Source organism: Pleurodeles waltl, chromosome 1_1 (genome assembly GCF_031143425.1).
Source record: "Pleurodeles waltl isolate 20211129_DDA chromosome 1_1, aPleWal1.hap1.20221129, whole genome shotgun sequence".
Classification (NCBI taxonomy): domain Eukaryota; kingdom Metazoa; phylum Chordata; class Amphibia; order Caudata; family Salamandridae; genus Pleurodeles; species Pleurodeles waltl.
In genome coordinates, this window is record NC_090436.1 from 83,608,800 (window position 1) to 83,632,843 (window position 24,044).

A 24,044-nucleotide genomic window follows, 5' to 3' on the forward strand; every position below is an offset into this window, starting at 1 on the left:
AAGGGACTTATCTGGATGCCAGGGTCTGCCAATTGTGGATACAAAAGTACAGGTTAGGGAAAGAACACTGGTGCTGGGGCCTGGTTAGCAGGCCTCAGCACACTTTCAATTGTAAACATAGCATCAGCAAAGGCAAAAAGTCAGGGGGCAACCATGCCAAGGAGGCATTTCCTTACACTAGGGAATTCAAAGGTAAGGAATCTGCAGCTAGATGGTCTCCACCATATAATGCGTTACGGAAGGTAAGTGGCTTGTTCAGTGAAGCCCTGACGGATAGTTTGATAGGCGCATGGGTAAAGCCAGAATATTGACTTCCCGTTAACTGTCAGGTGGCAAGTGAAGGAAGTTGGATCTGTATATACTACCTCAATATAAAAGATAGTGTGCACAGAGTCCAAGGGCTACCCTTAGAGGTTGATAGTGGCAAAATTAGGTAGTACTAATGCTCTATTTCGTGGTAGTGTGGTTGAGCAGTAGGCTTATCAGATGCTTATCTGCATTTGTTATACACACACAGGCAATGAATGAGAATACATACCAAAGACTTAACTCCAGGCCAACAGGTTTTTATATAGAAAAATATATTTTCTTAATTTATTTTTAGAACCAGAAGATTCAAATTTGAGGTAAGTACATAAAATGCAAGGTACTTCACATAGGTAAGTATGAACTTTTACACAGCTTAGGGTAAAATGGCAAATAGGTATTTTAAAAGTGGACACAGTACAAAAATCAACAGTTTCTGGGGTAGGTAAGTATTGGTTAGTTTCTCAGGTAAGTAAAGCACTTACACAGTCAATCTCCTGGGCATAGGTAGCCCACCGTTGGGGGTTCAAGGCAACCCCAAAGCCACAGCACCAGCAACACAGGGCTGGTCATGTGCAGAGGTCAAAGGAGGGCCCAAAACACATAGGTGCCTATGTAGAACAAGGGTGCTCCAGTTCCAGTTTCTAGCAGGTAAGTACCTGTGTCCTCGGGGAGCAGACCAGGGTGATTTTGTAGAGCACTTGGAAGGGGGGGGGGGGGGTGGGGTGGGGTGTGTGACACACACAAGCACACAAAACACACCCTCAGTGCACAGGGGCGGCCGGGTGCAGTGTGCAAAGTAGGTGTCTGGTTTGCTGTAGAAATCAATGGAGGAACACCGGGGGTCACTGGCGATGCAGGCAGGGCACAGGGGGCTTCTCGGGCCAGCCACCGACTGGGCTAGGATGAGGGCCGCCTGCTGGTCACTCCTGCACTGGTAGGTGGTTCTTCTCACTTAGTCTAGGCGTTGGGTTCCTTTACCAGGCAGTCGCGGGGGAGCCTCGGAGTCCTCTATGCAGGCGTTGCTGTGGGGGTTCAGGGAGGTCCACTCAGGGTGTCCACGTCGTTGGAGTCGCCTGGGAGTCCCCTCTGTGCTTCTGGCGGGAAGTGCGAGTCTCTTTAAAGTTGCTTACTTGTTGCAATTTTGGTTCGGTTTCTGGACGGAGCCACTGTCCTCAGGAGGTTCTTGGTTCTTTAGGTGCAGGGCAGTCCTCTGAGTCCTCAGAGGTTGCTGGTCCTGATGGATGCGTCACTGTGCAGGTTATTTGAGTCTTGAGACAGGCCGGTAGGACTGGAGCCCGGTCAGGTGCCGTGTCTGCAGGGCTTTCAGGTCAGCAGTCCTTCTTTCTTCAGGTTGCAGGAATCTGATTTCCTGGGTTCAGGGTTGCCCCTAAATACTAAATTTAGGGGTGTGTTTAGGTCTGGGGGGGCAGTAGCCAATGGCTACTGTCCTTGAGGGTGGCTACTCCCTATTTGTGCCTCCTTCCTGAGGGGGGGACATCCCTATTTCTATTGGTGGAATCCTCCAAAGCCAAGATGGAGGCTTTCTAAAGGCAGGTGTCCCCTCAGCTCAGGGCACCTTAGGGGCTGGACTGACTGGTAGGTGACTCCTCCTTGTTTTTCTCATTATCTCCTCTGGACTTGCCCCCAAAAGTAGGGGCTGTGTCCGGAGGGGCGGGCATCTCCACTAGCTGGGATGCCCTGGGGTGCTGTAACAGGAGGCATGAGCCTTTGAGGCTCACCACCAGGTGTTACACTTCCTGCAGGGGGAGGTGAGAAGCACCTCCACCCAGTGCAGGCTTTGTTCCTGGTCACAGAGTGACAAGGGCACGCACCTCATGTGGCCAGAAACTCGTCTGGTTGTGGCAGGCTGGCAGAAACTGGTCAGCCTAGCACTAGGAGTCGGACTGGTATTCAGGGGGCATCTCTAAGATGCCCTCTGTGTCTATTTTTCAATAAATGCCACACTGGCATCAGTGTAGATTTATTGTGCTGAGAAGTTTGATACCAAACTTCCCAGATTTCATTGTAGCCATTATGAAACAGTGGAGTTCGTAATTGACAGACTCCCAGACCGTATACTCTTTATGGCTACCCTGCACTTACAATGTCCAAGGTTTGGCTTAGACACTGTAGGGGCATAGTGCTCATGCAAATATGCCCTCACCTGTGGTATAGTGCACCCTGCCTTAGGGCTGTAAGGCTTCCTAGAGGGGTAACTTACTTATGCCACAGGCAGTGGGATGTGGGCATGGCACCCTGAGGGAAGTGCCATGTCGACTTAGTCATTTTCTTCCCACCAGCACAAACAAGCTGTGAGGCAGTGTGCATGTGCTGAGTGAGGGGTCACCAGGGTGGCAGAATACATGCTCCAGCCCTTAGAGACTTTCCCTGGCCACAGGGCCCTTGGTACAAGGGTTACCAGTTGTGGGAACAAAGGTACAATTAGGGGAAAGAACACTGGTGTTGGGGCCTGGGTAGTAGGGTCCCAGCACACTTTCAATCAAAACTGGCATCAACTAAAGGCTATAAGTTAGGGGGTAACCATGCCAAGGGAGGCATTTCCCTACAGCAAGTCTGCACAAATCTGCTCCTGGCCACCCATATTTCCTGCTGCAACACCCCACTCAGGAGCCTAGTGGTCTAAACATCAGGTAGCCACTTGAACCCCACCACTCCTCCTGACAGGAACTCTAAGAGAATGGAGGATTTAGCACATTTTTTTCTCCTCAACCAGTCTTGCCCGTAAGTCGGTAAACACAACATTCCTCCTGGGCAGATGATTGCCTGCACTGTGGGCCAAGTGGTGGACATGTTTGCAGCTGCCCCAGGCGTCATCTGTCCAACCACACAGTGGCTGATCTTAGATGGCCAGATGCAGAAAAATACTCTGTAAAATTAGGTCTAGACACTACTCAATGGCTAGGGATGTTCGTATCAGTGTGGTGCTTAGAGGGCAACAACTGAATGCGCTCCAGAGGCTTTTCATCAGATGTTCAGCAGTCCCTTATTGACGTGCTTTTTGACTAGGCTCCTCAGAAGGAAGACCTCTCCTCAGATGGGGAAGAAGTTACGGATCAGGAGGTAGAACTCCCCGCTCCTAACCGAATTAGGGAGACCAGGGTTCCAAGATCCCTGTGTCCAAAGATAGTAATCACAGGATCTGGCTCTTCCACATGGGAGTCCAGATCCTATGAGAACATTGAGGGCAGTCTCAATAAAGAGGACATCTTTTTAGCAAGGATTGCCAAAAGAGTAGCTTTGGAGAAACAACTCTTAGCTATAGAAAGGGAGAGAAAGGAAATGGGTTTAGAACCCTGAAATGGTGGCAGCAACAAAATAACTAGGGACAGAGTATTCTGACACCCCTAAAATCCCTGAAGAGAATGTCCCCAATATGAGGATGGTGATGACATCACCAAGTGGTTCATAGCCTTTGAGAGAGTGCCTGTGGAACCAGAAGAATAAAGTCTCATTGGGGAGCTCTCCTTTGGGAACTGTTTACTGGTAAGTGTAGGGATAGCCTCCTCGCACTCACTGGTGCAGATGCTGAATCATATGACCTCATGAAGGCTACCCTGATTGAGGGCTTTGGATTCACCACTGAATAGAATTGGGTCCAGGGGGCTCACAATACCTCGAGCCAGACCTGGTTTGAATTTGTAGACTACTCAGTGAAAACACTGGATGGTTAGGTAACTGGAAATAAACTGCATGACTATGATGGGCTTTATAATTTGTTTATGAAAGAACACATGTTAAGTAACTGCTTCAATGAAAAGTTGCATCAGTATCTGGTAGACCTAGGTCCAATGTCTTCCCAAGAATTGGGAAAGAAGGCAGACCACTGGGTCCAGACTAGGGTAACCAAAACTTCCACTAGGGGTGACCAAAAGAAAGGGTTTACAAAACCTCCCCAGGAGAAAGTGGGTGACACTCCTAGAAATAAAGAAAGAGTCCTCTGTAGGCCTCCAAAAACCTGTCCAGGTGGGAGGGCCCCAAGACTCATCCCAAAACAAAAGTGAGTACCAGGGTAAGAACTGGGATGCAACTAAGGCATGGTGCCACAACTGTAGACAGACAGGGCACCACACGAAGGACACTTCTTGTCCCAAAAACAAACCCCCTAGCAAAACCCCAGGGGTGACAAGTGTAGCCATTGGGGATGACTCCTCAGATGAGGAGGTCCTCATAGCCTTCAACTGGAAAATGGGCCTGACAGGTTAGTTGTCGATTTCAGAGTAAAGTAGACACTTCCACCACCTACTGGTGAATGGAATCCCAGCCACTGCCCTGAGACACTTGTGCCAGTCTCACTGTGGTGCATGACAGGCTGGTGCTGTCCAACCAGTACATCCCAGGTGTAGGAAGTTGGCTCTGTATGTGCTATTTCAAAGTAAGGAATAGCATGCACAGAGTCCAAGGGTTCCCCTTAGAGGTAAAATAGTGGTAAAAAGAGATAATACTAATGCTCTATTTTGTGGTAGTGTGGTCGAGCAGTAGGCTTATCCAAAGAGTAGTGTTAAGCGTTTGTTGTACATACACATAGACAATAAATGAGGTACACACACTCAGAGACAAATCCAGCCAATAGGTTTTGTATAGAATAATATCTTTTCTTAGTTTATTTTAAGAACCACAGGTTCAAATTTAACATGTAATATCTTGTTTGAAAGGTATTGCAGGTAAGTACATTAGGAACTTTGAATCATTTCAATTGCATGTATACTTTTCAAGTTATTGACAAATAGCTATTTTAAAAGTGGACACTTAGTGCAATTTTCACAGTTCCTGGGGGAGGTAAGTTTTTGTTAGTTTTACCAGGTAAGTAAGACACTTACAGGGTTCAGTTCTTGGTCCAAGGTAGCCCACCGTTGGGGGTTCAGAGCAACCCCAAAGTTACCACACCAGCAGCTCAGGGCCGGTCAGGTGCAGAGTTCAAAGTGGTGCCCAAAGCGCATAGGCTTCAATGGAGAGAAGGGGGTGCCCCGGTTCCAGTCTGCCAGCAGGTAAGTACCCGCGTCTTCGGAGGGCAGACCAGGGGGGTTTTGTAGGGCACCGGGGGGGGGGGCACAAGCCCACACAGAAATTTCACCCTCAGCGGCGCGGGGGCGGCCGGGTGCAGTGTTAGAACAAGCGTCGGGTTCGCAATGGAAGTCAATGAGAGATCAAGGGATCTCTTCAGCGCTGCAGGCAGGCAAGGGGGGGCTTCCTCGGGGAAACCTCCACTTGGGCAAAGGAGAGGGACTCCTGGGGGTCACTTCTGCAGTGAAAGTCCGGTCCTTTAGGTCCTGGGGGCTGCGGGTGCAGGGTCTTTCCCAGGCGTCGGGACTTAGGTTTCAGAGAGTCGCGGTCAGGGGAAGCCTCGGGATTCCCTCTGCAGGCGGCGCTGTGGGGGCTCAGGGGGGACAGGTTTTGGTACTCACAGTCGTAGAGTAGTCCGGGGGTCCTCCCTGAGGTGTTGGTTCTCCACCAGCCGAGTCGGGGTCGCCGGGTGCAGTGTTGCAAGTCTCACGCTTCTTGCGGGGAGATTGCAGGGGTCTTTAAAGCTGCTCCTTTGGATAAAGGTGCAGTCTTTTTGGAGCAGGTCCGCTGTCCTCGGGAGTTTCTTGTCGTCGAAGCAGGGCAGTCCTCGGAGGATTCAGAGGTCGCTGGTCCCTTTGGAAGGCGTCGCTGGAGCAGAGTTCTTTGGAAGGCAGGAGACAGGCCGGTGAGTTTCTGGAGCCAAGGCAGTTGTTGTCTTCTGGTCTTCCTCCGCAGGGGTTTTCAGCTAGGCAGTCCTTCTTCTTGTTGTTGCAGGAATCTAATTTCTAGGTTCAGGGAGAGCCCTTAAATACTAAATTTAAGGGCGTGTTTAGGTCTGGGGGGTTAGTAGCCAATGGCTACTAGCCCTGAGGGTGAGTACACCCTCTTTGTGCCTCCTCCCAAGGGGAGGGGGTCACATCCCTAATCCTATTGGGGGAATCCTCCATCTGCAAGATGGAGGATTTCTAAAAGTTAGAGTCACCTCAGCTCAGGACACCTTAGGGGCTGTCCTGACTGGCCAGTGACTCCTCCTTGTTATTCTCATTATTTTCTCCGGCCTTGCCGCCAAAAGTGGGGGCCAGGGCCGGAGGGGGCGGGCAACTCCACTAGCTGGAGTGTCCTGCGGTGCTGTGACAAAGGGGTGAGCCTTTGAGGCTCACCGCCAGGTGTTACAGCTCCTGCCTGGGGGAGGTGTTAGCATCTCCACCCAGTGCAGGCTTTGTTACTGGCCTCAGAGTGACAAAGGCACTCTCCCCATGGGGCCAGCAACATGTCTCTAGTGTGGCAGGCTGCTGGAACTAGTCAGCCTACACAGACAGTCGGTTAAGTTTCAGGGGGCACCTCTAAGGTGCCCTCTGGGGTGTATTTTGCAATAAAATGTACACTGGCATCAGTGTGCATTTATTGTGCTGAGAAGTTTGATACCAAACTTCTCAGTTTTCAGTGTAGCCATTATGGTGCTGTGGAGTTCGTGCAAAACAGACTCCCAGACCATATACTCTTATGGCTACCCTGCACTTACAATGTCTAAGGTTTTGCTTAGACACTGTAGGGGCACAGTGCTCATGCACTGGTACCCTCACCTATGGTATAGTGCACCCTGCCTTAGGGCTGTAAGGCCTGCTAGAGGGGTGTCTTACCTATACTGCATAGGCAGTGAGAGGCTGGCATGGCACCCTGAGGGGAGTGCCATGTCGACTTACTCATTTTGTTCTCACCAGCACACACAAGCTGGTAAGCAGTGTGTCTGTGCTGGGTGAGGGGTCTCTAGGGTGGCATAATACATGCTGCAGCCCTTAGAGACCTTCCCTGGCATCAGGGCCCTTGGTACCAGAGGTACCAGTTACAAGGGACTTATCTGGATGCCAGGGTCTGCCAATTGTGGATACAAAAGTACAGGTTAGGGAAAACACTGGTGCTGGTGCCTGGTTAGCAGGCCTCAGCACACTGTCAATGGTAAACATAGCATCAGCAAAGGCAAAAAGTCAAGGGGTAACTGTAAGGAAATGCCTCCTTGGCATGGTTGCCCCCTGACTTTTTGCCTTTGCTGATGCTATGTTTACAATTGAAAGTGTGCTGAGGCCTGCTAACCAGGCCCCAGCACCAGTGTTCTTTCCCTAAACCTGTACTTTTGTATCCACAATTGGCAGACCCTGGCATCCAGATAAGTCCCTTGTAACTGGTACTTCTAGTACCAAGGGCCCTGATGCCAAGGAAGGTCTCTAAGGGCTGCAGCATGTCTTATCCCACCCTGGAGACCTCTCACTCAGCACAGACACACTGCTTGCCAGCTTGTGTGTGCTAGTGAGGACCAAACGAGTAAGTCGACATGGCACTCCCCTCAGGGTGCCATGCCAGCCTCTCACTGCCTATGCAGTATAGGTAAGACACCCCTCTAGCAGGCCTTACAGCCCTAAGGCAGGGTGCACTATACCATAGGTGAGGGTACCAGTGCATGAGCATGGTACCCCTACAGTGTCTAAACAAAACCTTAGACATTGTAAGTGCAGGGTAGCCATAAGAGTATATGGTCTGGGAGTCTGTCAAACACGAACTCCACAGCACCATAATGGCTACACTGAAAACTGGGAAGTTTGGTATCAAACTTCTCAGCACAATAAATGCACACTGATGCCAGTGTACATTTTATTGTAAAATACACCACAGAGGGCACCTTAGAGGTGCCCCCTGAAACTTAACCGACTATCTGTGTAGGCTGACTAGTTTTAGCAGCCTGCCACAAACCGAGACATGTTGCTGGCCCCATGGGGAGAGTGCCTTTGTCACTCTGAGGCCAGTAACAAAGCCTGCACTGGGTGGAGATGCTAACACCTCTCCCAGGCAGGAATTGTCACACCTGGCGGTGAGCCTCAAAGGCTCACCTCCTTTGTGCCAACCCAGCAGGACACTCCAGCTAGTGGAGTTGCCCGCCCCCTCCGGCCAGGCCCCACTTTTGGCGGCAAGGCCGGAGAAAATAATGAGAAAAACAAGGAGGAGTCACTGGCCAGTCAGGACAGCCCCTAAGGTGTCCTGAGCTGAGGTGACTCTAACTTTTAGAAATCCTCCATCTTGCAGATGGAGGATTCCCCCAATAGGGTTAGGATTGTGACCCCCTCCCCTTGGGAGGAGGCACAAAGAGGGTGTACCCACCCTCAGGGCTAGTAGCCATTGGCTACTAACCCCCCAGACCTAAACACGCCCTTAAATTTAGTATTTAAGGGCTACCCTGAACCCTAGAAAATTAGATTCCTGCAACTACAAGAAGAAGGACTGCCCAGCTGAAAACCCCTGCAGCGGAAGACCAGAAGACGACAACTGCCTTGGCTCCAGAAACTCACCGGCCTGTCTCCTGCCTTCCAAAGATCCTGCTCCAGCGACGCCTTCCAAAGGGACCAGCGACCTAGACATCCTCTGAGGACTGCCCCTACTTCGAAAAGACAAGAAACTCCCGAGGACAGCGGACCTGCTCCAAGAAAAGCTGCAACTTTGTTTCCAGCAGCTTTAAAGAACCCTGCAAGCTCCCCGCAAGAAGCGTGAGACTTGCAACACTGCACCCGGCGACCCCGACTCGGCTGGTGGAGATCCGACACCTCAGGAGGGACCCCAGGACTACTCTGATACTGTGAGTACCAAAACCTGTCCCCCCTGAGCCCCCACAGCGCCGCCTGCAGAGGGAATCCAGAGGCTTCCCCTGACCGCGACTCTTTGAACCTAAAGTCCCGACGCCTGGGAGAGACCCTGCACCCGCAGCCCCCAGGACCTGAAGGACCGGACTTTCACTGGAGAAGTGACCCCCAGGAGTCCCTCTCCCTTGCCCAAGTGGAGGTTTCCCCGAGGAATCCCCCCCTTGCCTGCCTGCAGCGCTGAAGAGATCCCGAGATCTCTCATAGACTAACATTGCGAACCCGACGCTTGTTTCTACACTGCACCCGGCCGCCCCCGCGCCGCTGAGGGTGAAATTTCTGTGTGGGCTTGTGTCCCCCCCGGTGCCCTACAAAACCCCCCTGGTCTGCCCTCCGAAGACGCGGGTACTTACCTGCAAGCAGACCGGAACCGGGGCACCCCCTTCTCTCCATTCTAGCCTATGTGTTTTGGGCACCACTTTGAACTCTGCACCTGACCGGCCCTGAGCTGCTGGTGTGGTGACTTTGGGGTTGCTCTGAACCCCCAACGGTGAGCTACCTTGGACCAAGAACTAAGCCCTGTAAGTGTCTTACTTACCTGGTTAACCTAACAAATACTTACCTCCCCTAGGAACTGTGAAAATTGCACTAAGTGTCCACTTTTAAAACAGCTATTTGTGAATAACTTGAAAAGTATACATGCAATTTTGATGATTTGAAGTTCCTAAAGTACTTACCTGCAATACCTTTCGAATGAGATATTACATGTAGAATTTGAACCTGTGGTTCTTAAAATAAACTAAGAAAATATATTTTTCTACAACAAAACCTATTGGCTGGATTTGTCTGAGTGTGTGTACCTCATTTATTGTCTATGTGTATGTACAACAAATGCTTAACACTACTCCTTGGATAAGCCTACTGCTCGACCACACTACCACAAAATAGAGCATTAGTATTATCTATTTTTACCACTATTTTACCTCTAAGGGGAACCCTTGGACTCTGTGCATGCTATTCCTTACTTTGAAATAGCACATACAGAGCCAACTTCCTACAGTAACCATGCCAAGGAGGCATTTCCTTACACCAGGTGAGACTGCCAGAGCAAGGGTTAGCCCAGAAAAGGTCACTAATAGGCCTGTGGCTTTAGTGTCCCTATAAGTGGGTGGGACTTTCAGCTGGAGAAGGTTGATTGTCTCTTTGGAAATGACCACCCAGAGGTTGGTCAGAGCCCAAGAGGGGAACTGGTAAAGTGCCAGTCCCCTCTCAAGGATTCTGGAGTCTCTGTCCCTACAGTAACTGCAAGTAGGCCCCAGAAGAACAAGAAGAGAAAACAGTACAGGAAAGGTGGACAACCTTTAGCCAAGGTTCCAGTAAGCCAAGTAGTTTCTCCTCGTGTAGAGGAGAACTCCAAAGGTGACACTGGTAATGTCCAACCTGACCCACAAGAAGTCCTGACTAGTCAGACAACTGTTAAGCAGGAGTGGATGGCTCCTTAGCTAACAGAAGAAAGAGTGGAAGAAGGGTGTTCACTACAAGAAGTAACATCCCCCTATTCTTCCTCAGCAGACAGGCACCCTGAACCCAAAATATCCTGTAACTTAGCCCCTTCCCTTGTTGGTGAAGGAAGGTGTGGTTCTGGGCACTGGCAGCTGTCTGTGGCTTCTGCTGGGTGTTAGCCTTTATGGCTGCACTGTTCTTGGCATGGTGGTCTGCCCCATGCCAAATAGCAAGTTGTGGCCCCTGACCCTGTTGGTCATGGTGGGGTTACTCAGAAGTGTGTGTAACCTCTTTGGGTAAGCTGGGGTGACCCTGACTAAAATAAGATTAGCAGAGGTGGTTACCTCTAACACCAAAATAAAACGAATGGGTGACACCCAAAACACAAACAAGAGGCAATTCAGACTGGCTCCTATCACTGTGGAAGTAGGTCAGTTCCCCAGAGGGAATGACCTGAGCAGGAGGATTTACGGCAGAGTAGGCCCTGCAACAAATCAGCCTGTTTTCCCTAAGGACTGCAGCATGTGCAGGGGTGTGGAATTTATTAAAATATCTACTTGTCCAGAGGACAGGTTGCTTCTCAAATCTACTTGTCCTGTAAAAAGATCTACTTGTCCCTTTGGTGCCATGTAGTGTGGCGACAAATTATGGCAGCAATCTCATTATGTAAGATCTCTGATAATAGCCTCTCTGATTATGCCAGGGCTACTACCTTAGTAGGGCTTGAATACGTGCAGTTTCAATCCCTACTGTAGCAATTTCCTTATTTTGCCACCTTTCTGCAGATCTGAATACTGGGGCTGGAGGAATCATTAAGCAATAGTTCCAGGGCTGGAATGCCTTTGAGACTGCAAACCTACTAACCTGCATGTTTTAAAGATTTTCACCAGCTTCTCGCTAATAATTTCCCATAATAAGAAAGGTTGGACATTTACTCCTGACAATGGCAGAATTAGAACTTCTTCCAGGGTTGGGAAGAAAGTGGCTGGAGGGAAAATGAACTTGCAAATGCTCAATAGATTTTCACATGAGCAAATCTACACATCGTATTTACCCATGCTAAAATAGAGTTCACAAATATTTTATAGGGGTACGACATATACCATGGGTGCACTTTTGTGACTTTCTTAAGAATTTGGGGCCACATGTCGGTAGGTTCAGATTTGCCACCAAACAAATGTAGGGCAAGTAGGGCTACTTACTTATTCAGACAACTGCAACACCCATAGGTTAGCCTCTGCTTTCTGGAGGGCACTGCTTTATAGTCTGTGCACAGCATGTGTATCTACAGCTGCACATGCCATCAAACGTATTGTCTTACCATGTAAGCTTCTGTTCGTGGCATGTAGTGCTGTAGATTCCCATGTGCCAACCCTCCTCCCTGGACATCTGTAGCAGATGCAGTGCCTTTTATTAAATTCTTAGACATCTCTTCACTGACACTCCATTCTAACCAGACTGTGGGATAACAATCTAACAATTAAGTTGATGCCCATGCAAACTATCACCGGGAGGAGGAGTCCATTTATCTGGTGACTCAAGAGACTTTTTCGAAGAAAAACAACTTAAACACATCTGGGCCCTACACTAGATGGCAGGGAACTAGGGTACAGGAAAGAGAGGTGGCCATGTTTACAAAAATAAAACTAGATCCTACCAAAATTCTACAAAACCCATAATTCTGAGGTCTTAACTTGTGCTCTGCGGTAAGGGGTACACGTAATAATTGCCCACAAGTGCAATAATGCAAAAATAGAAAGAGGGGTACCATCTGTGAAAAGCAATCAACAAATCAGAACTGGTAACTTGATGTTGAACGGCAGAAATTGAAGAGCCAGTCAAGGAAATTGAGACAGTGTAGAAAGAGTAGGCAGCATGGTGAGATGGCAGGGAACATATGTAGGGCATGGCAAAATTATAAGGAAACCAAGAGAAAAAAGGGCATTGTTTTTGTCTAACTGGAATGAGATGCTGGGTGTAATCTCAGAAGGTGAAAATGTTGTGGAGACTGGTACATTTGGGTATGGGAAATAACTGATTGTCGATTTTATGGTCAAAGAAGGGGATTATTGAAATAGTTGGAGGGTATGTATGGAAAGAGTTACCCAGTGTTACGAACAGAGAATACATGGTAGACCCTCAGCTACTGAATAGTGTAATGGTTAAAAATGTAAACAACATTATTAAAACCCTATCTATCAAGAGCTGCGGGACCGGATAATCTGCTGGATAAAAATTAACATAGATTGGTGGACTGAGACCTTAGTCATAGTACTACTTTGGTGGTTGGCACACTAAGTGCTACAGGCCCACTGGTAGCGTTTAACTTACAGGCCCTGGGAATATGGTATACCACTCTAATAGGGATTTACAAGTAAATGAAATATGTCATGTGGTATATGCCACTCAAACCATGTTTAGGGGAGGGAGCACAAGCACTTTAGTGCTGTCTACCAGTGCCAAAGTGCACAGAGTGCTAAGTTCAACAGAAGCAAATACCTCCAGGCTTAGCCCTTAGTGGCAAGCTAAAAACATTGGATTCCTTCCCATTCCACTATGGAACAAGGCGTGCTGCTCAGCGAATAACACAGGAGCACTGAATGGTATCAGACCTATAGTTTCAGAAAATATTAGATTGAGGGGTTTTAAGGCAAGTGGTAGTTATTTTAATGAATGCCCAAGTCAGTATAATTAAAAATCTGGGAAAGAAAATGATAAAGTGTGAGGGGTTTAATGACCCCTAACTTCCTCTTTATTCCTGGTGAACATGTTTTTGCCACCCATCCTTGTGGCTTTCGTCAGGAACGTAAATGTCAGTCCCTGAGACAACTCCTTACATAAGTGAAAGGTGCATTCCAACTGCGTGCTCTGCATGGCAAAATAAATATTTACACCTACTTGTCTGTTCTACTGAAATATATAAAAGCATTTATCATGCTCTATAGGTCCACAGATGCGAGGCGAGTCTGTAGTCAAACTGTCTTCAAGGTTCCCCGCCTGGCCCATTCGCTTATATAAGCGTCATCCATTCCTACAGGCCTGATTGGTATGCACCTTGCATTTATGTAAGGTGTGGTGTTAAAAGGAGATCACACTCCTAGAAAAAGAATGGAAAACCTATTTGCAGCTTAGCTTTTACTTGTTGTACTAACACAGCTGAATGACATGTAGAAATGCATCCAGATAGTCGGCTTATCTGTAGACCTGAGGAATAAAGACTCTGCTTTTAAGAATCCCGCAATCTTCCCTATCTCATCATGACTTCTGTTACAGGTGCTGTAGAGTAATAGTTTTTTTTTGTCTGACTCTTGCTGAGAGGACCTGGGAACACTACTGGGGTTTGTAAAGTCTGTTTTCTCTGAAAATTATTTTCCGCACATTTAGAATTTTTAAGTGTTTCCAGCCAGCAATTTTTTTTTTTTTTTTTTTTTTTTTAATACCAAAACGTGCTGCCTCTTTGTCAAGTGACCAAGCTTTGAGAAAGAAAGCAGCCATTAACACACATGCTGTCACCCAAATTCCTATACTGTGAAGGAATGCCCCTTCTGCCAAGTGTTGACGGCATCCACATCAGGGGAGGTGGTTTTGGGGGGCTGGGCGGGGGGGTTTGACTAGCAGGGAGCAGCAGAAGCACAACAAAATGGTCAGTAAAGGTGTTCCTTCTACTGCACCTGAATTTTCAGTCCTTAAGGACTCTCCAAGGGAGCAATCCAGGGAAAGTAGTAAACCCAAGTTGTGCCTACCACTGCCATCATGCCCAATAGAGATCGAGGATACTAATGTCAAAGTCTGAAGTTGAACTATACTACTTGCCATCTAAGAAATGCTCAACTCTGATGCCACAGACAGATAATCGATAGAGAAATGAATCATTGAGACACTGAAGGCACTTGATGATGTTGCAGTTTCTGTGAAGGTAGGCGTAAAATTGTTGTTGAAAGGAAGAGCCTCCAGGAGAATTATGGTGTATTAAGCCATGCATGTAAAGGTTGTGAAATTCTTTTTTTGAATTCGTTCACTTCTCATTCAAATTGTACTCCCTAAAACTTCTTTATTGAATTTTTACTCTGTGCATCTGATTTTCAGTTGATTTTTGTTTTTCTTTTAATTTTGTCGTTTGCCTAGTACGTTTTGTTCGATCAGGGTTTGGGGTGCTTCACGGTAAAATGACTGGACAGCAAGGGTTGTATAATAAGCAGGTAGGATTAAATGGCTGAAAGAAGCATCCAGTGAGTTGAGAGAGCAGTGCACTGTTTTAGACATTGTCCAAATAAACTTTGATCTGCTTCTTGAAAATGATGAGTGGAGTTGGTTTTCTATATTCAGTGAATACATTTGCAGGCTCCTTCGGAGTATTATTGCATTTATATAGTAACTTCAATGTTGAGCATGTCTGCTTCTGAGCCTTCTCGAACCATCAGCCATTGAAATAGCTAGTAATTCCTTGTGACCATTGGATTTTCCATGCTTATTTATGCTCCTCTGGTGCCTTTCTTTACCCACAGTGAATTCATTATCCTGTTGAACAAGATAGTTTTTGTTGGAACAGAAGAGACTGCTGAGGCCTTCCAAGCCCATCTCAGTTGTCTCCTTCTGTCACCAAATAACTTGTTTCTGGGACTTATAATGGTTTATATGCTTTCAGCCCTGGGGAAAATGAGTCTCTTTCAACTATTAAAATTTTGCTGGTATTATTTGCTTCTTTATCCGGTTCTACATTTGAATCCTTTTAGTAATCTAGTTAGCCTAGTATAGAAGTAAGACTACTGGTTATATAGAGGCACTATAATACCTAGGAAAACACCATTCAGAGTGTGGTAAATATCTAATTGTCAGAATTGCATATTTACTCAGTTGTTGCTTCATTCATTTACAGGCTTTGGTGGCCGTGGTCGAGGAAGAGGAGCAGGAAGATTTTCAGCACAAGGCATGGGGTACGTCCTATCTTGGTCTTGATGTAATTGTGTTGAGGAATATTTTTTATATTATCTAGGTGCTCATTTTCTTTTTGCCGAACCTCAATTAAAGTTGTCCTTATTTCTGGTTTCGATTCTTACTTTATGGATGGCTGATTATAAGCTACTTCAGCCTTGACCTTTGCTGTTTACTGTTTGTAAAAAATCTGGGTGGGTGGGGAGTGGGGGGGGGGGGGGGGGCGGGGGGGGGCAGCGAGACTGCAGCTGCTCCAAAGAAGCAAGAAGGAATCTCCCTTGGAATGAAGGAGTCACTCCCCTGCATCCACAGGCACATAAGGCAACAACAACCAGCTGTTGGGATCTTCTGCCATCCAGTTCCTGGAAGAACCTTCCAACACAGGTGGTGGGCTTAAGAGGGTCCCCTTGGTCCTCTGTTGCTGCTGTCCATCTTGGGAGATGGTGAGCCCTTGCCTCTTCTTGCAGGACAGTGCCCTTGTGCACAATGACTCTTGAAACAACCAAGGCTTTTGACTCCTGTTCCAAGGGATCTTCAGGCTTCAAGTAGTCCCAGCCTCCAGCACTTCATCCTTGCAAGGACAGTCTCTCCTCCACTGCTCCAGTGACGTGGAACTCCTCTTCGGGTGTGCTGATTGGGCCTCACTGCATCATACTGTGCTTGCTGCCAGTGTGGTTGCCTGTGGGGACTGCAACTGCTTCGGCTGCCTCTCCTGACTGCTAAGCATCAGCCCGAACTCTCCTCCAAGGGTCAAGTTCCCTGGACCTTGCTGCCCCTCTTCTCTGCAAACCTTCCTCTGCTCCAACTTGCATTTGCCAAGGCTTGTTGGTGGTCTAGTTCAATGTTACTATAATAAAGTACTTTTATTTTTGCAACACTGTGGTTCCTTTCAGGTGTGCTAAGTTGCTGTGGTATTGCAAGTGTGTTACACTCCTCCTAGATAAGTCTTGGTTGCTCATCACAGCTACCACTAGAGCGCCCTGGCTTCCTAGAAAGTCTTCATTTAAAATTAGGGGTTGCCTGTACCTGGTTTAAGGTGCAAATACTACAGCTGTCCACCACACACTGGGACAGCTTCCTACAGTGCTTTTATCTAGGCCAATCCATCACTTTGCCTACTTTTTACGCACCCCCACATCTTTCTAAGGAAGAGAGACTCCACCACCTGGACCCAAAAAGAGTGCTGGCGTTATGCTTTGATCATACCAAAGAGTTCCGGATGGTTAACCAACTCTATTTGTTGTGTCTGTGAAGATAGGTCAGGCAGTGCAGAAGAGAAGCATCTCTAGATGGGTCGTTCTCTGCATTAAAATGTAATACACGTTGGCTAAGAAGCAACCCCCTGAGGGCTTGAGTGCTCATTCTGCCAGAGCTAAAGGTGCGGCCACTGCATTAGCATGCGGAATTACAGTCCTTGACATCTATCGGGCGGTAACGTGGGTGTTCTTGCATATGTTTACCAAACACTACTGCCTGGATAGTGAGGTCCGTAGGGTTGGGCACTTTGCCCACATGGTTCTATGCAACGTTCTAATCTGATCTTGCTTGGGTAAGGAATCTGCAACTAGATTTGTATAAGATGGGCAAGTTACCTACCATTGGTAATGCCTTATCTGGTTGACACTATCTAGTTGCAGATTTCTTACTGACACACCCATTGTAGGAAGTTGGCTCTGTATGTGCTATTTCAAAGTAAGGAATAGCATGCACAGAGTCCAAGGGTTCCCCTTAGAGGTAAAATAGTGGTAAAAAGAGAATACTAATGCTCTATTTTGTGGTAGTGTGGTCGAGCAGTAGGCTTATCCAAGGAGTAGTGTTAAGCATTTGTTGTACATACACATAGACAATAAATGAGGTACACACACTCCGAGACAAATCCAGCCAATAGGTTTTGTTATAGAAAAATATATTTTCTTAGTTTATTTTAGGAACCACAGCTTCAAATTTAACATGTAATATCTTGTTTGAAAGGTATTGCAGGTAAGTACATTAGGAACTTTGAATAATTTCAATTGCATGTATACTTTTCAAGTTATTCACATATAGCTATTTTAAAAGTGGACACTTAGTGCAATTTTCACAGTTCCTGGGGGAGGTAAGTTTTTGTTAGTTTTACCAGGTAAGTAAGACACTTACAGGGTTCAGTTCTTGGTCCAAGGTAGCCCACCGTTGGGGGTTCAGAGCAACCCCAAAGTTACCACACCAGCAGCTCAGGGCCGGTCAGGTGCAGAGTTCAAAGTGGTGCCCAAAACGCATAGGCTTCAATGGAGAGAAGGGGGTGCCCCGGTTCCAGTCTGCCAGCAGGTAAGTACCCGCGTCTTCGGAGGGCAGACCAGGGGGGTTTTGTAGGGCACCGGGGGGGGGGGGACACAAGCCCACACAGAAATTTCACCCTCAGCGGCGCGGGGGCGGCCGGGTGCAGTGTTAGAACAAGCGTTGGGTTCGCAATGGAAGTCAATGAGAGATCAAGGGATCTCTTCAGCGCTGCAGGCAGGCAAGGGGGGGGGCTTCCTCGGGGAAACCTCCACTTGGGCAAGGGAGAGGGACTCCTGGGGGTCACTTCTCCAGTGAAAGTCCGGTCCTTCAGGTCCTGGGGGCTGCGGGTGCAGGGTCTTTTCCAGGCGTCGGGACTTAGGTTTCAGAGAGTCGCGGTCATGGGAAGCCTCGGGATTCCCTCTGCAGGCGGCGCTGTGGGGGCTCAGGGGGGACAGGTTTTGGTACTCACAGTCGTAGAGTAGTCCGGGGGTCCTCCCTGAGGTGTTGGTTCTCCACCAGCCGAGTCGGGGTCGCCGGGTGCAGTGTTGCAAGACTCACGCTTCTTGCGGGGAGATTGCAGGGTTCTTTAAAGCTGCTCCTTTGGATAAAGTTGCAGTCTTTTTGGAGCAGGTCCGCTGTCCTCGGGAGTTTCTTGTCGTCGTCGAAGCAGGGCAGTCCTCAGAGGATTCAGAGGTCGCTGGTCCCTTTGGAAGGCATCGCTGGAGCAGAGTTGTTTGGAAGGCAGGAGACAGGCCGGTGAGTTTCTGGAGCCAAGGCAGTGGTTGTCTTCTGGTCTTCCTCTGCAGGGGTTTTCAGCTAGGCAGTCCTTCTTCTTGTTGTTGCAGGAATCTAGTTTCTAGGTTCAGGGAGAGCCCTTAAATACTAAATTTAAGGGCGTGTTTAGGTCTGGGGGGTTAGTAGCCAATGGCTACTAGCCCTGAGGGTGAGTACACCCTCTTTGTGCCTCCTCCCAAGTTGAGGGGGTCTAATCTCCAATCCTATTGGGGGAATCCTCCATCTGCAAGATGGAGGATTTCTAAAAGTTAGTCACCTCAGCTCAGGACACCTTAGGGGCTGTCCTGACTGGCCAGTGACTCCTCCTTGTTATTCTCATTATTTTCTCCGGCCTTGCCGCCAAAAGTGAGGGCCGGGGCCGGAGGGGGCCGGCAACTCCACTAGCTGGAGTGTCCTGCGGTGCTGTGACAAAGGGGTGAGCCTTTGAGGCTCACCGCCAGGTGTTACAGCTCCTGCCTGGGGGAGGTGTTAGCATCTCCACCCAGTGCAGGCTTTGTTACTGGCCTCAGAGTGACAAAGGCACTCTCCCCATGAGGCCAGCAACATGTCTCTAGTGTGGCAGGCTGCTGGAACCAGTCAGCCTACACAGATAGTCGGTTAAGCTTCAGGGGGCACCTCTAAGGTGCCCTCTGGGGTGTATTTTACAATAAAATGTACACTACAACTGTGCATTTATTGTGCTGAGAAGTTTGATACCAAACTTCCCAGTTTTCAGTGTAGCCATTATGGTGCTGTGGAGTTCGTGTAAAACAGACTCCCAGACCATATACTCTTATGGCTACCCTGCACTTACAATGTCTAAGGTTTTGCTTACACTGTAGGGGCACAGTGCTCATGCACTGGTACCCTCACCTATGGTATAGTGCACCCTGCCTTAGGGCTGTAAGGCCTGCTAGAGGGGTGTCTTACCTATACTGCATAGGCAGTGAGAGGCTGGCATGGCACCCTGAGGGGAGTGCCATGTCGACTTACTCATTTTGTTCTCACTAGCACACACAAGCTGGTAAGCAGTGTGTCTGTGCTGAGTGAGGGGTCTCTAGGGTGGCATAATACATGCTGCAGCCCTTAGAGACCTTCCCTGGCATCAGGGCCCTTGATACCAGAGGTACCAGTTACACGGGACTTATCTGGGTGCCAGGGTGTGCCAATTGTGGAATCAAAAGTACAGGTTAGGGAAAGAACACTGGTGCTGGGGCCTGGTTAGCAGGCCTCAGCACACTTTCAATTCAAAACATAGCATCAGCAAAGGCAAAAAGTCAGGGGGTAACCATGCCAAGGATGCATTTCCTTACAGCCTGCCTCTAAGCTCTTTCTTACATCGTCTGGACTCAAAAACAGCATTGTCTTACTACTTTGACAGCACACTAGAGGTGCTTGTGGACGTCAAACTCTGTTGTGTATGTTGGAGCGAAGAAGGGTCAGGCTGTGCAGAGCCGGACCGTCTCCCAATGGTTCACCCTTTGTATAAAGATCTGCTATGTGCTGGCCAAGAAGGAACCTCCTGAGGGCTTGTGAGCTCATTTCACCAGAGCTGAAGCTGCTACCACAGCATTAACATACAGTGTTCTAGTCCTGGATATTTGCCAGGCAGCAATGTGGACCTTATTGCACATGTTCACCAAGAGCTACTGCTTGACAACCAGGTCTGTTGGGATGGGCGTTTTTCTCATTCGGTCCTGCAGGACTTCCTCATGAAATTGGTCCGCAGACCAACTTCTGGGGAAGGTATTCTTGGGTATATATTCTAAGGTAAGGAATCTTCAACTAGAATTCTCTATCAGATGAACAAGCTGAGGGAAGCTGGCTCTGTATATACTATACCAAAATGAGGTATATTGTGCACAGTCCAGGGTTTCCCCAGAGGCTTTACGGAGGCTAAAGAAGGTAATACTAATGCTCCCTTGTGGTAGTGTGGTCAAGCAGTTAGGCTTATCAGAGAGCAGGGCTAAGCATTTGTTGTACTCTGTCAAGAAATGAGGCACACTCTCATTGACTAATTCCAGTCCAATGGTTTATGTCTTAAAAATATACTTTGTAACTTTGTTCGATGGCATGTGTAGCTGCAGATACACATGTTGTGCATAGCCCGCCATCTGGTGTTGGGTCGGAGTGTTACAAGTTGTTTTTCTTCGAAGAAGTCTTTCGAGTCACGAGACCGAGGGACTCCTCCTCCTTTGCTTCCATTGCGCATGGGTGTCGACTCCATCTTAGATTGTTTTCTTTCCGCCATCGGGTTCGGACGTGTTCCTTTTCGCTCCGGGTTTCGGGACGGAAAGATAGTCAAAACTTCGGAAAACTACGTCGGTATTGTTGCGTTCGGGCTCGGGTTAGATAGCATCGACACCGAATCGGGAAGAGCTCCAAAAGCCCTTCGGGGTCATTTCGATTCCCCCGTCGGGGCCTGGTCGGCCCGACCGCGTGTAACGTCAACTCTGATGGAACGGACCCCGTTCCGATTCTGTCCTAAATGCCACAATAAATACCCATATACAGACCAACACTTGGTCTGTAACTTGTGCCTGTCGCCCGAGCACAAGGAAGAAACTTGTGAGGCCTGTCGTGCGTTTCGGTCCCGAAAAACGCTCCGTGACCGGCGAGCCAGACGATTACAGATGGCGTCCACGCCGACAGGACACCGAGAGTTCGAGGAACAAGGAGAAGAAGAGGAAGCCTTCTCCATCCATGAATCGGACTCGGAGGAATTCGACGTCGAACAAACTGTGAGTAAGACGTCGAAACAAGCACAACACAAGAAAACAAACAAGGCCCAGGGGACGCCACTGCCAACAGGCCATGGCTCGACCCATAAAGTAGGTGACCGTCCATCGGTCACCGAAAAAGGCCGAACTGGTGCCGAGATCGTCCGACTCGGGTCGAGACACAGGCACGCAGCAATCTCTGGACCGAGAAAGTGCTGCCGAAAAAGATCGACGCAGAGACAGCGGCACCGAGGAAGATCGACGCCCAAAAAGAAAATTTGCCTCGGAGCCGAAAACAAGCAGAGACACAGTTTTGGTGCCAAAACGACCAGCAACCGAACCAACTGCCAGCTCATATACAGAGGAACAATCACTGTCCTCTCAAATGCGCAGACACAGATTTGAAGAAGAGTTACAGACCACTGATGTAGACCACACACAAAAGCGGATCTTCATACAAAGTGGGACAGGGAAGATCAGTACTCTTCCCCCAATCAGGAGAAAAAGGAGACTTGAGTTTCAACAAGAACTAACACCACAAACAAAAGTGGTGAAAAAGGTAACTCCGCCACCCTCTCCTCCACCTGTAACTCATATATCACTGGCACAGACTCCGTCACACTCACCGGCCCACACCACCATGAGCCAAGATGACCAGGACGCTTGGGACCTATACGACGCCCCGGTATCAGATAATAGTCCTGAATCGTACCCTACCAAGCCCTCACCACCCGAGGACAGCACAGCATATGCACAGGTGGTAGCTAGGGCAGCAGAGTTCCATAACGTGTCATTACACTCCGAACCTGTCGAGGATGACTTCCTTTTCAACACCCTCTCCTCCACCCATAGCACCTACCAGAGCCTGCCTATGCTTCCAGGAATGTTGAGGCACGCAAAGCAGATCTTCAACGAGCTGGTCAAAAGTAGGGCAATAACTCCAAGGGTGGAGAAAAAATATAAAGCACCGCCCACAGACCCTGCTTTCATCACCTCGCAACTGCCACCAGATTCAGTTGTAGTAGGGGCAGCTCGCAAGAGAGCAAACTCGCACACATCAGACGAGGCGCCACCTCCGGATAATAAGTTCGACGCAGCTGTAAAAAGGGTCGCAGTACAAGCTGCAAACCAGTGGCGCATCGCAAACTCTCAGGCGCTCCTAGCGCGATATGACAGAGCCCATTGGGACGAGATGCAGCATCTCATCGAGCATCTACCCAAAGAATTTCAAAAACGGGCAAAACAAGTGGTTGAGGAGGGACAAAACATCTCCAATAACCAAATACGCTCCTCTATGGATGCAGCGGACACAGCTGCAAGAACAATAAACACCGCAGTGACCATAAGAAGGCACGCATGGTTGCGCACATCTGGCTTTAAACCGGAAATTCAGCAAGCAGTGCTCAATATGCCGTTCAATGAAAAACAATTGTTCGGACCCGAAGTGGACACGGCAATTGAGAAGCTGAAAAAGGACACTGACACAGCCAAGGCCATGGGCGCACTCTATTCCCCGCAGGGCAGAGGCACTTTCGGAACCTTCCGCAAAACAACCTTCAGAGGGGGGTTTCGGGGTCAGGCCACACAAGCCAGCACCTCACACTCAACACCGTCCACCTACCAGGGACAGTACCAAAGGGGAGGCTTTCGGGGCCAGTACAGGGGAGGACAATTCCCTAGAAACCGGGGAAAATTTCAAAGCTCAAAAACCCCTACAACCAAACAGTGACTCACAAGTCACTCAACCCCTCCACACAACACCAGTGGGGGGAAGAATAGGTCAGTATTACCAAGCATGGGAGGAAATAACTACAGACACTTGGGTCTTAGCAATTATCCAACATGGTTATTGCATAGAATTTCTACAAATCCCTCCAAATGTCCCACCAAAACCACAAAATATGTCAAAACAGCATTTAGACCTTCTGGAACTAGAAGTCCAAGCATTACTGCAAAAGGACGCAATAGAATTGGTACCATGTACACAACTAAACACAGGAGTTTACTCACTGTACTTCCTAATACCATAAAAGGACAAATCACTGAGACCAATCCTAGATCTCAGAACACTAAACACCTACATCAAATCAGAACACTTTCACATGGTCACGCTACAAGACGTGTTACCACTGCTAAAGCAACAAGACTACATGACAACCTTAGATCTAAAGGACGTGTATTTCCACATACCGATACATCCCTCGCACAGGAAATACCTAAGGTTCGTATTCAAAGGAATACATTACCAATTCAAAGTGTTACCGTTCGGTATAACGACCGCACCAAGAGTATTTACAAAATGCCTAGCAGTAGTTGCCACACACATCAGAAGGCAGCAAATACACGTATTCCCGTACCTAGACGATTGGCTAATCAAGACCAACTCCCTAACAAAGTGTTCACACCACACAGATTATGTCATACAAACCCTCTACAAACTCGGTTTCTCCATCAACTATGCAGAATCACACATTCTGCCGTGCAAAACACAGCAATACTTAGGAGCGACAATCAACACAACAAAGGGACTAGCCACTCCAAGTCCACAAAGGGTTCAAAATGTTCACAAGGTTATACAAGCCATGTATCCAACACAAAAAATACAGGCAAAGATAGTATTAAAGCTCCTAGGCATGATGTCCTCATGCATAGCCATTGTCCCAAACGCAAGACTGCACATGAGGCCCTTACAACAGTGCCTAGCATCACAATGGTCACACGCACAGGGTCACCTCCTAGATCTGGTGTTGATAGACCGCCAAACATACATCTCGCTTCTATGGTGGAACAGTATAAATTTAAACAAAGGGCGGCCTTTCCAAGACCCAGTGCCACAATACGTGATAACAACAGATGCTTCCATGACAGGGTGGGGAGCACACCTCAATCAACACAGCATCCAAGG

General features: G+C 48.3%; 1 protein-coding gene across 6 annotated transcripts in view; it reads left to right on the top strand.

Moving 5' to 3' along the window:
- Nucleotides 1-24,044, top strand: part of UBAP2 (ubiquitin associated protein 2) — a 1,102,091-nt gene that overhangs the window by 275,143 nt on the left and 802,904 nt on the right. For all 6 annotated transcript variants that reach the window (XM_069217098.1, XM_069217184.1, XM_069216796.1 and 3 more), the window contains exon 7: nucleotides 15,334-15,391. In XM_069217098.1, coding sequence (XP_069073199.1) covers nucleotides 15,334-15,391 — 58 coding nt within the window. The remainder of the gene's footprint in view (nucleotides 1-15,333; nucleotides 15,392-24,044) is intronic.